The sequence below is a fragment of the Propithecus coquereli genome, unplaced genomic scaffold (genome assembly GCF_000956105.1).
Source record: "Propithecus coquereli isolate 6110/MARCELLA unplaced genomic scaffold, Pcoq_1.0 Scaffold79, whole genome shotgun sequence".
NCBI lineage: Eukaryota > Metazoa > Chordata > Mammalia > Primates > Indriidae > Propithecus > Propithecus coquereli.
Window position 1 is genome coordinate 7,604,611 of NW_012154062.1, and position 13,409 is coordinate 7,618,019.

The 13,409-nt window shown below is 49.3% G+C and overlaps 1 protein-coding gene across 2 annotated transcripts in view; it reads left to right on the top strand.

Annotated features, from left to right (window-relative positions):
- The window catches only part of DPYSL2 (dihydropyrimidinase-like 2), a 96,530-nt gene that overhangs the window by 66,321 nt on the left and 16,800 nt on the right, over positions 1-13,409 (top strand). For both annotated transcript variants that reach the window (XM_012662987.1, XM_012662988.1), the window contains exons 4-8: positions 5,459-5,623; positions 7,900-7,961; positions 8,514-8,594; positions 9,142-9,210; positions 10,765-10,885. In XM_012662987.1, the coding sequence (XP_012518441.1) occupies positions 5,459-5,623; positions 7,900-7,961; positions 8,514-8,594; positions 9,142-9,210; positions 10,765-10,885 (498 nt within the window). The remainder of the gene's footprint in view (positions 1-5,458; positions 5,624-7,899; positions 7,962-8,513; positions 8,595-9,141; positions 9,211-10,764; positions 10,886-13,409) is intronic.

The window sequence follows — 13,409 nt, forward strand, 5'->3', positions numbered from 1 at the left end:
GCACAACCCCCAGCAGACTTACAGAATGCGGTTCCTGCTCAGCTGCTGCCGTGCCAGAACAGGGACTGCAGTGATGGTTTTTCCAGCACCCTAAATAGGAAGGGCCCCTTAAACTAATCAGACACACTGATGTCTGGCCTTTCAAAAACCTGGGGGTCTTGGATTATTATATCAGTGTCTCTCCCTGGTTGTGACATTGTGCAAGATGTTTCCATTGGGGGAACCCAGGCACAGGATCTTAAAACTGCGTGTGAGTCTGCAATGACCTTTAAAAAAATTAAAAAAAAAATGTAGGGTCTTTGAAATACTATAAATGCCAAAGGAGTCTTATAATATATTTGAATTTTCAGGAAACAGCTTATTTACTTTGTGTCTAACACTTTGCCAAGGTCCAATAAACATAAAAATAGGACACCAAAACCACTTGAGGCAAGACAGAGGAATGAAGCCCTGATTCATGCTGCAGCAAGGATGAACCTTGAAAACATCACGCTAAGTGAAAACAGTCAGACACAGAAGACCACGTAGATTCCATTTATGTGAAATGTCCAGAAAAAGCAAATCTATAGAGACAGAAAGGAGATTAGTGGTTGCCAGGGGCTGGGAGTAACAGGGCTTGGAGAGAATGGGGAGTGACTGCTAGTGGTACCGGGTTTCTTTTTTGGGTTATGTTCTAAAATTAGATTGTGGTGATGGTTGTACAGTTGAGTGGCTGTACTAAAAACCATTGCAGTGTACCCTCTGAATAGGTGAATTGCATAGTATATGAATAGTATCTCAATAAAACTTTTAAAAAGTACGGTCCTTTGACCGTTTTAATAGAGGTAATAATTGTCCTTTGGATATAGCTGGTATTGTCTACACTAAAGCACTTTCAGAGATGGATTGTATGATAACTTGCAAATTCAGGCCATTGTCTTGGGGCATGTTCCTGGCTCCCTCATCAACCAACCAGGATCACAGCCCTGCCACCTGACCACGTGGTGTTTCCAGTGGCTCATCCCGAGGGTATGAAAGCCCAGGGGGTGCCGGACATTTTGCCAGGTGCTTCTACCTGCACTTTGTTACGTTAACTTACGTTAACTTCTAGCAGCCCTGCATGGTGGCAGTTTCCTGCCTGTGTCTTGTAGGTGAAGAAATGGAGGTCCCAGGGAATAACCCCCAAAGCAAGGGAGTACTGCAGAAAGACCCAGCATGTGGGACTCTCCTGGCGACCCGAACCCCAAGCCCAGCCTCTTTTCATTGCCGGTGTATAGCCGGGTTGCTGAGCTGTCGCTCTGCAGGGACAGATAGCTTAGGGAGGTCACCAGAGAAAAGGCCTGTGTGTTCTGTGCGAGATGTTTTCAGGCTTGTGTCCTCAGTGGGGACTCTGTGCTCCCTCCGGAAGTGACTGTGACATTCTGCCCTGTTCCTCGGAGCAGCTCTTCCCATGAGAGCTTCTGTGGAAAGAGAACTGTGGGAAAACATGTGGAGGCTTTTCGTGGACACGTTTCTGAGTGTCATCAGCTCTCGGAGGAAACATATTTATTTCTCTGATGTGCCCAGCTGTGTCTGGGTCCAGAGTTTTCAGGGGTTCATAACTCCAGGAACTGGTTTTGGATGTGGAGGGAAGCCGCAGTCGTGCAGCCAGGGAACCTGATAGTTTTGGTATGTGACGATGCTGTTGTGTAGAAAACAGCCCCCTCCTGGTAAAATGGGCCAGGAGTGAATGGGGGCGGAGGGCAAAGTCAGTGGGAAAAGATTTGCACTCAGTCAGTGATGCTCAAACCGGTCCAAGGCAGACGCAGCCGCTCCTGGGTTGCTTATTAGAAGTGCAGAGTATCAGATCAGAACCTCTGACGTGAGGTCCAGGACCCTGTGTTTTAATGAGGAATCGAGATCATTCTTGTGCACCCTGAAGTCTGAGAAGTGTAGCACCAGATGATCTGGGATTTGGGGTCATGGGTCCTGCATCCAGTCTAAGGTGGTCCTTGTCCCTTCTCCGTGACCCCCCTCACCTTGTCCAAGGGCGAGTGCAGGCGGAGCAACATTGGGTGGCTTGTGCAAGCCACTCGGAAGGGATGTCCTACATGTCGTATTCTCAGATTCCACAGGCTACAGAGGAGGGAAGAAAATCTTATGGAGGAAATGACCTTTGGCAAGATAAATTTTCTTCTTATAAAAATCAGAAAAAAGGAGAACTTTTACCGCCAGATATTACCATGTATCAAAAAGCTGCTATATTTAGTACAGAGATAAATGGAGCAGAATAACCCAGAACAAAACCTGGTATTGCCTCTCTGTAAGATGTGTACAAATTTAAAAATGTTATTAGGTATTTTATCTAATAATAATATTATTGTTTTTTTAAAGTCACCATGAATCAAAAAGGGGAAAGGATCATTTAATAACTATGAGCATGTGGGTCTTACGATCAGCAGTGCTTGTTCTTCTTCTGAGAAGGGATTTGTTTTGTTAATCCCAGAGGAAACATATGTTGAACTTAGGCTTCCTTGTTTACGTTGGCTGGAGAGTCTAACTCTAAATTTAGCCAATGTATAAGACTAAATGTTATTTATCTGTACACACACACACATGCACACATGCATATATACATTTTACACACACACACATAAACACAGGCACACGTAACATACATGCCTCGTTCCTGATTCCATTTTATGTTTCTTCTACTTCATCTTTTATTCCTATTTCTGGTTTATCAAATGTTCTTGTATCTTATGTATCTTTATAAACACCTTAAAACACTTCGAGGGGAAGAACGTGGACAATAAATAAAGAAATAGAATAAAATATAATACATAGAAAAAAAGACTAAGAGACAATACACCCGAATTTGAATAGGTTGATTGGGAGGAGCACGGTGGTAGTTGGATTATTAATTTTCCCTAAAATTTTCTACATTTTTAAAATTTTCTACTGAAAACAAAACTGTATCATCAGAAAAATCCATATTTTCATTCATACCCCATGCTGGCCCGTAAGAGGAATGCATTTCCTCCTGGCAGACAGACGTGAGTGAGGGTCTCACAGGGCAGTGTTAGGCAGAGGGACCTCCAGGCTCTGCAGCAGGAATAGCGGGTCTGTTCCCGGGAGAGCATCTCCTCGCCTGCTTTGCCTGGTCTCTCGCAGGGAGTGTGAGAGCTGGCAGGGGGCATTCCTTCACTGTTTACAGCACTCCTGAACTCTCTCTAGATCTAGGCATTCAGTCCTTGCTCTGGGGCAGTTTACATCAGTGAAACTCGCACAGAAACTATTACAGTGATGCAACCCTGGGATGGTGACATGTCAGCTGGACGAGGAGATGAGGAGAAGATGGCCGTGTCCGAGTCAAGAGCGAGGGGGGTGGATTTCCAGAGGGAGGGAGCTGCTTGTGCAAAGGCCTGCAGGTGCCCAGGAGTTGGGCAGGTTAAAGTGAACACCGGCCGGGGTGGCAGCTGGTGGTGAGAGAGTAGGGTGGAGAGACCAGGCAGGACTAGATCTGGCTGGACCACGGGAAGGAGTTTCAGTTTTGCTCTGAAGACAGCGCACAGCACTGCAGGATTTAATCGGGGGAACCGCGGCATCTGATTCATCTGATGTAAGGTTTAAGAAGATCCTTCTAGCTGTTAGGAAGGCTGGTTTGGAAGCGGACGAGATGAAGCCAGGGGAATGGCTAGGGAGATTGTGTCCAACCTGATTGCTATAAAGTGATGTTTTTGTGGTTTTCTTTCGAGGCGGGGGCGGGGGGAGAGCGGACACACCATTTAAGAAGAAAAACTGGAATTGTTTTGTCAAGATTTCTAAGTTAGCATTTTGTCAATGGAACAGGTTTGCATTGAAAGTGTACATCATCTCTGCTTTCATTAGACTACATTATCTATATTATAGATACCAGGTATGTATGTGCTCATTTGATTATATATAATAATACTTACAAAAAAGTAAATTTTTAATTTTTTTTATAGAGATGAGGTCTTGCTATGTTGCCCGACCTAGATTTGAACTGCTGGGCTCAATCAATCCTCCTGTCTCAGCTTCCTGAGTAGCTAGGACTATAGGCATGTGCCACCACACCTGGCTTACAAAAAATAAGTTTTTTCAAAAGAGAATTCAGCATAGATGGCCAGATTTCTGACATATACAAAGCCAGGCTCAGTTGATCACAATTTAGCAGCATCTGCAAGATTTGATCCATTTCAGAAATCTGAGCTCACTAGCATTGCCTGGGCTGGCATTTTCTTAGCTCAGAACTGCTTACCTGGGTGCAGAAAATCTAATATTTTATTTAGGAAGAATGATTCATTGCTTTAGGTGTCAAGAGTCCTGGGTTTTACATTTATTGTTGTACAAGTTTGATTTGACCTTGGACAAATCAGTTTGTATTTTAGTGCTTCTATGCAGAAGATCGGTAATAATAGTTCTAGCAATCTTCCTGTCATCATGCTAACTAGGTGAGAGCTCTCTAAGACCTGGGAGAGATGACAGCAGGTGCAAAGGCCCTGTGGTGGCAGGGAGCAGGCTGATATTGTAGGAACTGAGAGATGGCCTGTGTAGCTGGAGAGCAGAGTGCAAGGGAGAGAGATGGTCCAGGGTCACATTGTAGAGGTAAGCCAGGGCCATGCTGGGCAGGATCTTGCAAACCTTTTGAGGGACTTTAATTTGTATCTGAAGAGCAAGGGGAAGCCATTGGATGATTTAAATAGAGGAGTACCATAAAGTTGATAGATATCTAACAAATGTATGTGCTAGATAATATTATACCCATTTTTAACCAGCACAGAAATTTAGGGCAGTGGAGATTAAGTAGTTTGCCCAAGGGTACCTTGCAATGAAGCCAGGAAACAAACTCGGGTCGGCCTGAGTCCAGAATCCTCTGTCCTCTGTATCAGCCTACCTCAATAATATCACAACAACTGCAGTTTGAAAATGCTTTGAACTCTTAAGATGAAAGATATCCCCTAAATTACAAAGTGGTGTTATGCTGCCGAAATGTGAGTGGTAACGCGAGAGCGGGTATGCCTGGGAACTTTTGAAAGGCCGGGTCTGCGTGGCTGTGGTCCAGCACCTTCAAGCTCCTTGCCGTCTGGTGGGGGCGTCTCACGCGCTGCATCAACACAAAGAAGGGTTCGGCTGCTCCACGCTGGGCCATTTGACACTGCCATTGTCCGTAAGGACTCATTGTCCGTGAAATGTGCCCAAGGCTTGTGCTTTCAGGGACTTGGAGTTGGGAAATCAGATTCGGGCAGTTCATGCGTGGTTTCACTGGAGCCATCGTCCGATGCCAAGTTTCTGCTTTCTGCTTTCTCCCTCTTGGGCAGTCAGCTGCCTTAAGTGGCTTCTTAGAGGCTCGCTGTAGAGATCACTGTCTCGATTTTGAATCCGAGAAGCCTTATTCAGGGTTCAAATGGGAAAACACCTGCTGGCCCACAGCCCTCCAGGCTCTTGGTGGTGACGGCAAATGTCTGCTTCTTTCCAGTTGACCATGTTGTTCCTGAGCCTGGGACCAGCCTGCTGGCCGCGTTTGACCAGTGGAGGGAATGGGCTGACAGCAAGTCCTGCTGTGACTACTCTCTGCACGTGGACATCACCGAGTGGCATAAGGGCATCCAGGAAGAGATGGAAGCCTTGGTGAAGGACCACGGTAGGTTGCACAGACTCACTCAATCCCCTCTGCAGGTGTTTCCATTTCAGTGCATAAACGGGCACCATTCTGGGAAGAAATGCTCTGCAAATAATGCTTCTAGATCCCATTCGCATCTGACGCCCATGCCTGCCCCTAGCAAGGGGAGAGGGCTTTGGGTTGCAGCTTGTGCTAATTGGAGGTGGCCCTGCCCCGTGCAGTAACACAAGCCTGCATTGATAAGAGAATACGAGCCTTACTGCTGGGACCTGTTCTTATAAAACAGCTGCTTGCAGCTTATTGGTTTGAGAGAGATCTGTGTTCTGTAGCCTGGTCGGGAAGTCGAGGCTGCCATGAGAGTGATTTACCCTTAAAGGATAACAGGTGCATATCCCAGTGTGGGTTCTGGGCAGTCTTAGGAGTGCACACGAGCCTTGAGTGTTGGGCAGCCTCTTCTACAAACCTGGAAGAATCCTAGATAGACTTGAGGGTAATGAGACAGCCTGAGGGGTCCTTTCTGTTTCATAGAATTATTTTGAGAAGCAGGATTCCAGGGATTGGAAAGATTCGCAGGGAGGCTGGGGGATTTTTACCACCTCATGGTGTCTCTGGGGCTCTTCTGTTAACAGGGACCTCGGGGGTTTAGGTGGAAGAGCCAGACAACATCGTCTTCCCGGGTCTGTGGGCTGGAGACCAGATTCCTGGGGACTCTTGTTGACCACACTGGATCTTAACCTCCAGGGAAATACCTGCTTTAGGGTTCTGGGACTTCCAGACCCAGAAACACCACGTGCTATAAGTAAAATGGTAGGAGGGGAATCTCTAGGCATGGATATGGTAGAAAAAGCCCCAGAAAGAAAAGCTACAGTCTCAGGTTTAATTCTCTGCTCTTCCATAGATTAGCTATGTGACCTTGGGTAAATCACTTAAATCTTATGGGTCTCAATTTTTTTAAAAATCTCTCAGATGAGGGTATTAGAGGACTAGATGTCCTCTAAGATTCTTTCCAGCACGAAGCTTCCACATAAAAGAAAAATAGGGAACCTTTGACCTTTCTCACTTTTGACAATACCAAAACTCTAATGGATTTTACTTTCGATGCTTAGGATGAATCTACTCCAAATCTGGCAGGAGGGTTACCATAGTAACTGTTGCCTGGCAATGAGAGAAGGGCCAGGATGTCCAGAGACATTTAACTCTGGCAGCTTCCAACACCCCCCAGGTGGCTTGAATTAAGCTCCAAGGCTATGAGGTTGTCAGGACGATTGTTTAAAATTGTGATGGATGTTGGGCAGGAATGTTTGGTCTGGTGCCTCGGGAGGCAAGCACTCTGAGACGCCAGGATGAGAATTGCAACATTTGCTTGTTAAACTAATGAACCTTTTCTTATTTAAAAAATCGTTTCATAAGTATCAGCATGGAAGGCAGTCTGTTTGCCAAAGAAAAGACATTTATTACACATTTTTCATAGACAGAAACTTCTAATTCATTTTCTTATTAAAGTCACAACAGACTTGGTTTTGGGGGTAGCTTTAAAAAATTTAACTGTGGTAAAATAAATATAAAATTTTACTTTCTTAACCATTTTAAAGTGGACTGTTCAGTGGCATTAAGTGTTTACCATCCATCCATGGGCCTCTTTTCACCTTGCAAAACCAGAACTGTGTCCCCATTAAACACTAAGTCCCCATACCCCACCCCCTGCGCCTGGCAACCCCTATTCTACTTTCTAAGAATTTGACTCCTAGGTGCCTTATACAAGTGGAATCATACTTTTGTGACTGGCTTATTTCACTTAGTCTAATGTCCTCAAGCTTCATCCATGGTATAGCATGTGTCAGAATGTCTCTCCTTTTTTAAGGCCAATACTATCCCATGTTATGAATAGACCACATTTTGTTTATCCATCCATTCATCTGTTGATGGACACTTGAGTTGCTTCCACCTTTTGGCTGTGTGAGTAATGCTGCTATTGAACATGGGTGTATAAATACTGGCACCTCTTCATTTTGATGTCATTTTAAAATTACAGAAAAATCGTAAGAATACTAAAAAGGATTAATGTGCACCACAACCTCATATTCACTGTTGTTTATACCCCACTTGCTTCATCATCCTCTCTTCCTCTCCACACATGCACACACACACACACACACACACACACACACACAAACACAAACACGCCCGCGCGCCCACATACATAACATTATCACTGTCTCATTCCTTTCCAGATTATTTGGTTTTGGTTTATTTGTTAAAAGTCCTGTCTCTACCTCTCTATTTTGTCTGTCCACTAGGGGTAAATTCCTTCCTCGTGTACATGGCTTTCAAAGATCGCTTCCAGCTAACGGATTCCCAGGTAAGAAGATCAGCTGTTCTGAACAGTCTCACTGACACTTGGTACGTTCGGGCTGCTGCTGTGGTCTGGGAAAGAAGTCTTCAGTGTAGGTTCCTTCCTTAGCTTCACGAGAAATGGCTGGCGGATTAGGTGACTGATGTACAATTTAGCCTTGAAGGAGAGTGGGAACCCAGTGCCTGGACCCCTGGGATGGGAGCTCCACCAGGCTCTGAATGTGAGTCGGAGCTGCCTACCGTGTCACGGCGTGGCCCAGAGGAGCACGTGGAGCTTCCTCCGCAAACCTGGTGCGGAGCCGGGGTGGCGTCTAGGAGCTGCTCACTCCTAATCCGTGTCCTGCTGAGTTGCACTGCCCTGGTCATTACTGAGGGGTCTTCCTCCACCACACGTGGCCGGAGACATTGCCCTCAGTCATGCCTGGCTTTGTAGAACAGCTGCGGGGGCCAGGGGGGGTACCATTTCTCATCCCAGGCATGTCGCTGGCGGGGAGATGGTTGTCCCTGTGGTCGGGGAGCTGGAAGTCCTTGTCTCTGATCCCACCCTCCTGTCTCTCAGATATATGAAGTATTGAGCGTGATCCGGGATATTGGTGCCATAGCCCAAGTCCATGCAGAAAACGGCGACATCATTGCAGAGGTAGGGGGCTTTCTTCATCATTTTTCATCACCTGGAGGGCAAGAGGAAGGCTCAAGAAAGTGAAATGTCTTCTGTAGCTTAACTCGAAGGCAGAAGGCTGGAGGGGCCTGGTGTTCCCTGGGGGCTCTGCTCATGGTCTCCCTGGTGGCATGAATGCCAGTGACACGCATGCCTCTCAGTGTCTGGCGGACACAGAGCTGGTTCCTGCTCCAGGGAGAGGCTGTTTCTCTCCGTGCTGTAATGCAGCAGCCGAGGGGGGGTATGGGAGTGCCCTCGCCACACACAGGCGTTGCACACTGTGGTCGAGGCCGGGAATATGTTGGCCTTCAGCATCCCGGGGGACAGCCGAGCAGTGCTGGGGGCTGTCACTGGTCCACCCTGCTCCGGCGGGACTGGGAATAGGGCAGTGAGGTCTTGGGATGAGGGCGGGTGGTCAGCAGTGACCATTTTCCATCTTGCCCGATCCCTGTGTGCCCAGCTCTGTCCCCACCACAGCTAGGTGAAGTGCAGCTCTCCCTGACAGCCTGGCTTTCTTTGAACATTCCAGGAGCAGCAGAGGATCCTGGATCTGGGCATCACGGGCCCCGAAGGACACGTGCTGAGTCGACCCGAGGAGGTGAACATCCGCGGAGCAGAATGCGTGAATCAGTGTCGCTTGGGCGCTGTGCAGAGCCACAGGGAACCCGCTTCCTACTGTCCTGTTGAGAATGTGGCTTCTCTGTGGCTACATTGACGGGGGTCTCTCTGGGCAGCTGTGTGTCACGTGTGTGTGTGTGTCTGCACAGGACAGTGACGTGTCAGACTGCACCTGAGGGTGAGGCAGTGTGGATTGTGTAGCCTGGAGACTCCCCTTACTGTTTCTGATTCAGCCGAAGCTGTCCTGCAGCTGTCCCAGGAATCAGAGACATTTGGACGTTTAAAGAGCTTTTTCAAGAGCCCTCTGCTTTGCCTGTGGGTTTCTGGACATCTCTCTTCACGTCGCTGGCGCCTGAAGGCCAGACGTGAATGAAGTGGTCTCAGCTTCACTAAATTAGATTATCAGCTAATGCAATTACTGAGCCTGATCTCCTGGCCGAGCTCTGGTGGAGACAAGGTAGCTGAGTTAATTCAGTCGGGAGCTCGGTTATGCCTTACGATAAATAACAGCTCTTTGCAGGACAGTCCATGAATATGAAATGAAGTCATTTATTTGTTCAGCAAACAGTTTTGAGCACCTGCTGGGTACCAGGCACGACACTAGGAACTCTTGGGTGGGGCATGGAGTACAAAACAATGAGTGGGCCCAGCCCCTCCCTCAACCAGTTCAAGCCACAGCCATTTGCCAGAATTCGGGGAGGGAGCCAGTGACGTTTTGAGCTCTGCTGTTCCATAATTTCACCCGTTCCTTTGCTGGCCCGGCGTAAACGCCATGGTTGGTTCCTCGTCAGATAGAACTTGATCCTGATCAGGTGTTTAGCATCATCCTGCAGGGTCTTTGAAACACCATTCACTGAGGCCTCGGCTTTAAAGAGCTTATTTGTGACACTAGTTCGCCCATCTTGTGCCAGAGGTCGTACCAGGCTGGGGCTGGCTGGCCATGTTCATGCTTCACACATGGGGGGCCGCGGACAGATGCTGCCGCCCCATTCCCTGTGAGACCGCATTGTTTTGTGGGTGATGCTGGCTTTGTCCCTGAGCATGTGACAGAAGCCCGACACCAAAACCACGTCACTGAATGTCTTGACTCAAGACCATGGGAGCAGAATGAATATACCGAATGGAGAGCAATCAGTGTCTGGGGGTGGCGGTTCTCGAACGTTAGCAAGCGTGGAAATCGCAGAGCATGGGTTCAGAGCCACGTTGCTGGGTCCCATACCCAGGGCTCCTAGCCTGTGGGTTGGGGCAGGGCCTGAGAATCTGCATGTCTTACAGCTCTGGACCTGTGCTTATGCGACAGGCTTGCTGCCCACACCTGGAGAAGGGTCAGAAAGGAATCACCCCACATTTCAACCATAGCAATAGAGTGACGCTGGGACAGTCACGTCCCCCTGCAGTGCCCCTGGGGGTGGAACCTTGGGGACCCAGCACAGCAGCCCCTCACGTGTCTTAGCCTCTGTTGGGGGGTGAGGGTAAAGATGGGGCTCACGGGGTGGGCTGAGCGGGCTTCTCACGCTCGACCACTCTTGCGCAGGTGGAGGCCGAGGCCGTGAACCGTTCCATCACCATCGCCAACCAGACCAACTGCCCCCTCTACGTCACCAAGGTGATGAGCAAGAGCTCGGCCGAGGTCATCGCCCAGGCGCGGAAGAAGGGTGAGCGCTGCGGCCGGGCTTGGAGGGGAGGGCACCTTTTCCAGCCCCTCATGCCAAGTGGGCCACTCTCACCAGGTTCCAGCATTAACCTAATTACAGGCGAGCGCGGCAGGGAGCTCCGGTTTCCTCCCGCTGTTCCGCTGCCACGGCCTTGCTCGTAGCTGCTCAGAGCTGTGTGCACAGCAAAGACGGGGTGGACAGCCGCGCCCCCACCCCACGCCCCGTTGAGAGGTTGGATTTAATTTGGTGCAGTCTAAATAAACCAGGCACATACACAGATGACGTCTGTTTCCATCTGCCACAGAATCCTTCTGGGGAACGTCATGTCGCATCATGCCCCCCCCCCCCCGCCCCCGCGAGGCTGGTAGTGATTTCAGCTGGGGTGAGTCAGACAGCCTCGTGGGACGCAGGATGCATTTCTCCCCAGACACTGTCACGTCCAGTCTTTTTGGTGCTCAGTAAACTCCATTGATGCGTTCTGGGCTGAGGCTGGTTCTCTGGTATTACCTGGGGTCCATTGAGAAGGTTTTGGAAACTGATTTACTAAGTGCGGCTTCCTCGGGAGGACTGGGGGGCCTTCTGCGTCATAAACGCAGTTGTCACCTGCTGCTGACTGTGAACTTGGACAGTCACAGCACGTTGGATGCTGGGAGTTATCTCCGGGCACAGAAAGCCTGGGAGCATGCAGTTGACGCCGGTGGCAGCCTTAGCCTGATGGGAAGTGAACCCCAGGAAGGCCTCTCCCCTCCCTCCTTCCCTTCTTCCCGTTACCTCTCCCCCGACTTCGGCTTCTCTCCATCTCCCTGTCTCCACTTCTCTCCGGATTTCTCTCTCATTTTCTCTTCCTCTTGACTGTCTCCGTCTCAGTCTCTTTCGCTCTCCCTCCCCTTGTCCCTCTGTCCTGTCTTCCCCACTGGAAAGGGAGCAGCCTGACCTCAGCAGCTCAGTTTCCGCTGCTCCGTGGGGAGCGATCTGTAGGGATCAGGAAGGGCTGTGGGATTTTTTACCTGGTGGATGTCTCGCTGCAAGCCCTGGAGCAAATTGCTCAATGACCATTGAGTCAGTTTGTCCCGAGAGGCGATGGCTTCCAGACGGACCCAGCAGGGCCTGGCCCTGCTCTCTGGAGCTCTTCTGGGGCCTCTGACCTTAGGCTTTGCAGCCAGTGGTTGCTGCCTTGCAGTTTTCTTAGAAACCTGCCCTCTCATGGCATCTTGAAAGAATTGCCTTTTTGAAATAAGAAAGCCTTCACCTATAACGATGTAACCCACCCAGAATCAGCTGAGTTGTTTTTCTAGGAGACACTGTGGATGACCACTGAGTCGGTGGCCCTGTGTCACGCAGGGACACACGCGTGGGAATCGGCCTTAGCACAGAAGGCCAGTCACAGCACTGCTGCTTCCACGTAGCGGGGGGATCGTTAGGGCCGTGTCTGAAAATGGAAAGAAGGAGGCAGCTTATTTTATGCATTTTACCAGACAAGGTTGATAAACGAGTTAGGCTAATGTTTCAGCATAATTTTGGATCGAGGCCTGGTTGTCCAAAGTTTACCCATATGCAAACACGTACCTGTCCAAATGAGAGGCTGCAGGGGTCCAGCCTCCTCCCAGTCCTCAGTCGGGGCAGGTGGCGTCATGGAGCCGGCCCTGCCACCACCATCCTCTTCTCCCGGCCTCCGCTTTCTTCCTGGGAGCCGCGGAGCTTGCGTGTGTGGTTGCAGCATCCAGTTCGCTCCAGCACCTGACTCTGTTGTCTTTATCGCTTTGACCCTGTGTATGTCTTGGCGGGTGAACACCAAGAGGGGACTTCAATCTGTTTCCTTCCAGAACCTTCTGGGCGTGAGTCCAACTGTGCCCCCCACCGGGGTTCCCAGGGTGGGATTTGCATTCAAACTGTCACCCTTTAGTCCTTGAAAGCCTTAGCTGTAGATAAACCTGAGCTGCCGGAAAGGAATTTTCAGTGCACTCAGGTGCTGACGTGCACGAGCGAGAAACCCTAGCTAACTTCATAGGCTCTCAAGCCTCTTTCCCATCGTGCTGGAACTTCAGGACAACTTTCGGAGGCAGCCCAGGCAGGAATTTTTATATTTTGTTTTACTTTGCAGCTGAGTAAACTGAAGCTCAGAACTAACGAACAGTGGAATTGGGACTTGAGGCCACAAATACCCGCATTCCGGTTTGACTGACTTAACCTCGTGCTTTGAAATTATTTTAATATGGTCATGTTCGTGACCTGCATCTGCTGGGGCTTAGTTTCTCAACAAACCTGGTGGAAACTGGAGCCTGACACCCAGCAGAGGCACGGATGCCGTGCCAGCAAGGATTCCCAAATGACCAAGAAGGAAAATGATAGAAGGTGGTATTAAGTGTTTGCTCTCTGGGATCGATGTCCTGTCCTGGATCAAACCCCAGGTCCATGGTGCGCCAGCCACGTGACGCCGGGCTGCTTCCTCGTTACCTCCTCATCCCCTTTTTCCATCTGCAAGGGAGGGTAGTAACAGTGACTCGCCTCGCAGGCGATGATGATG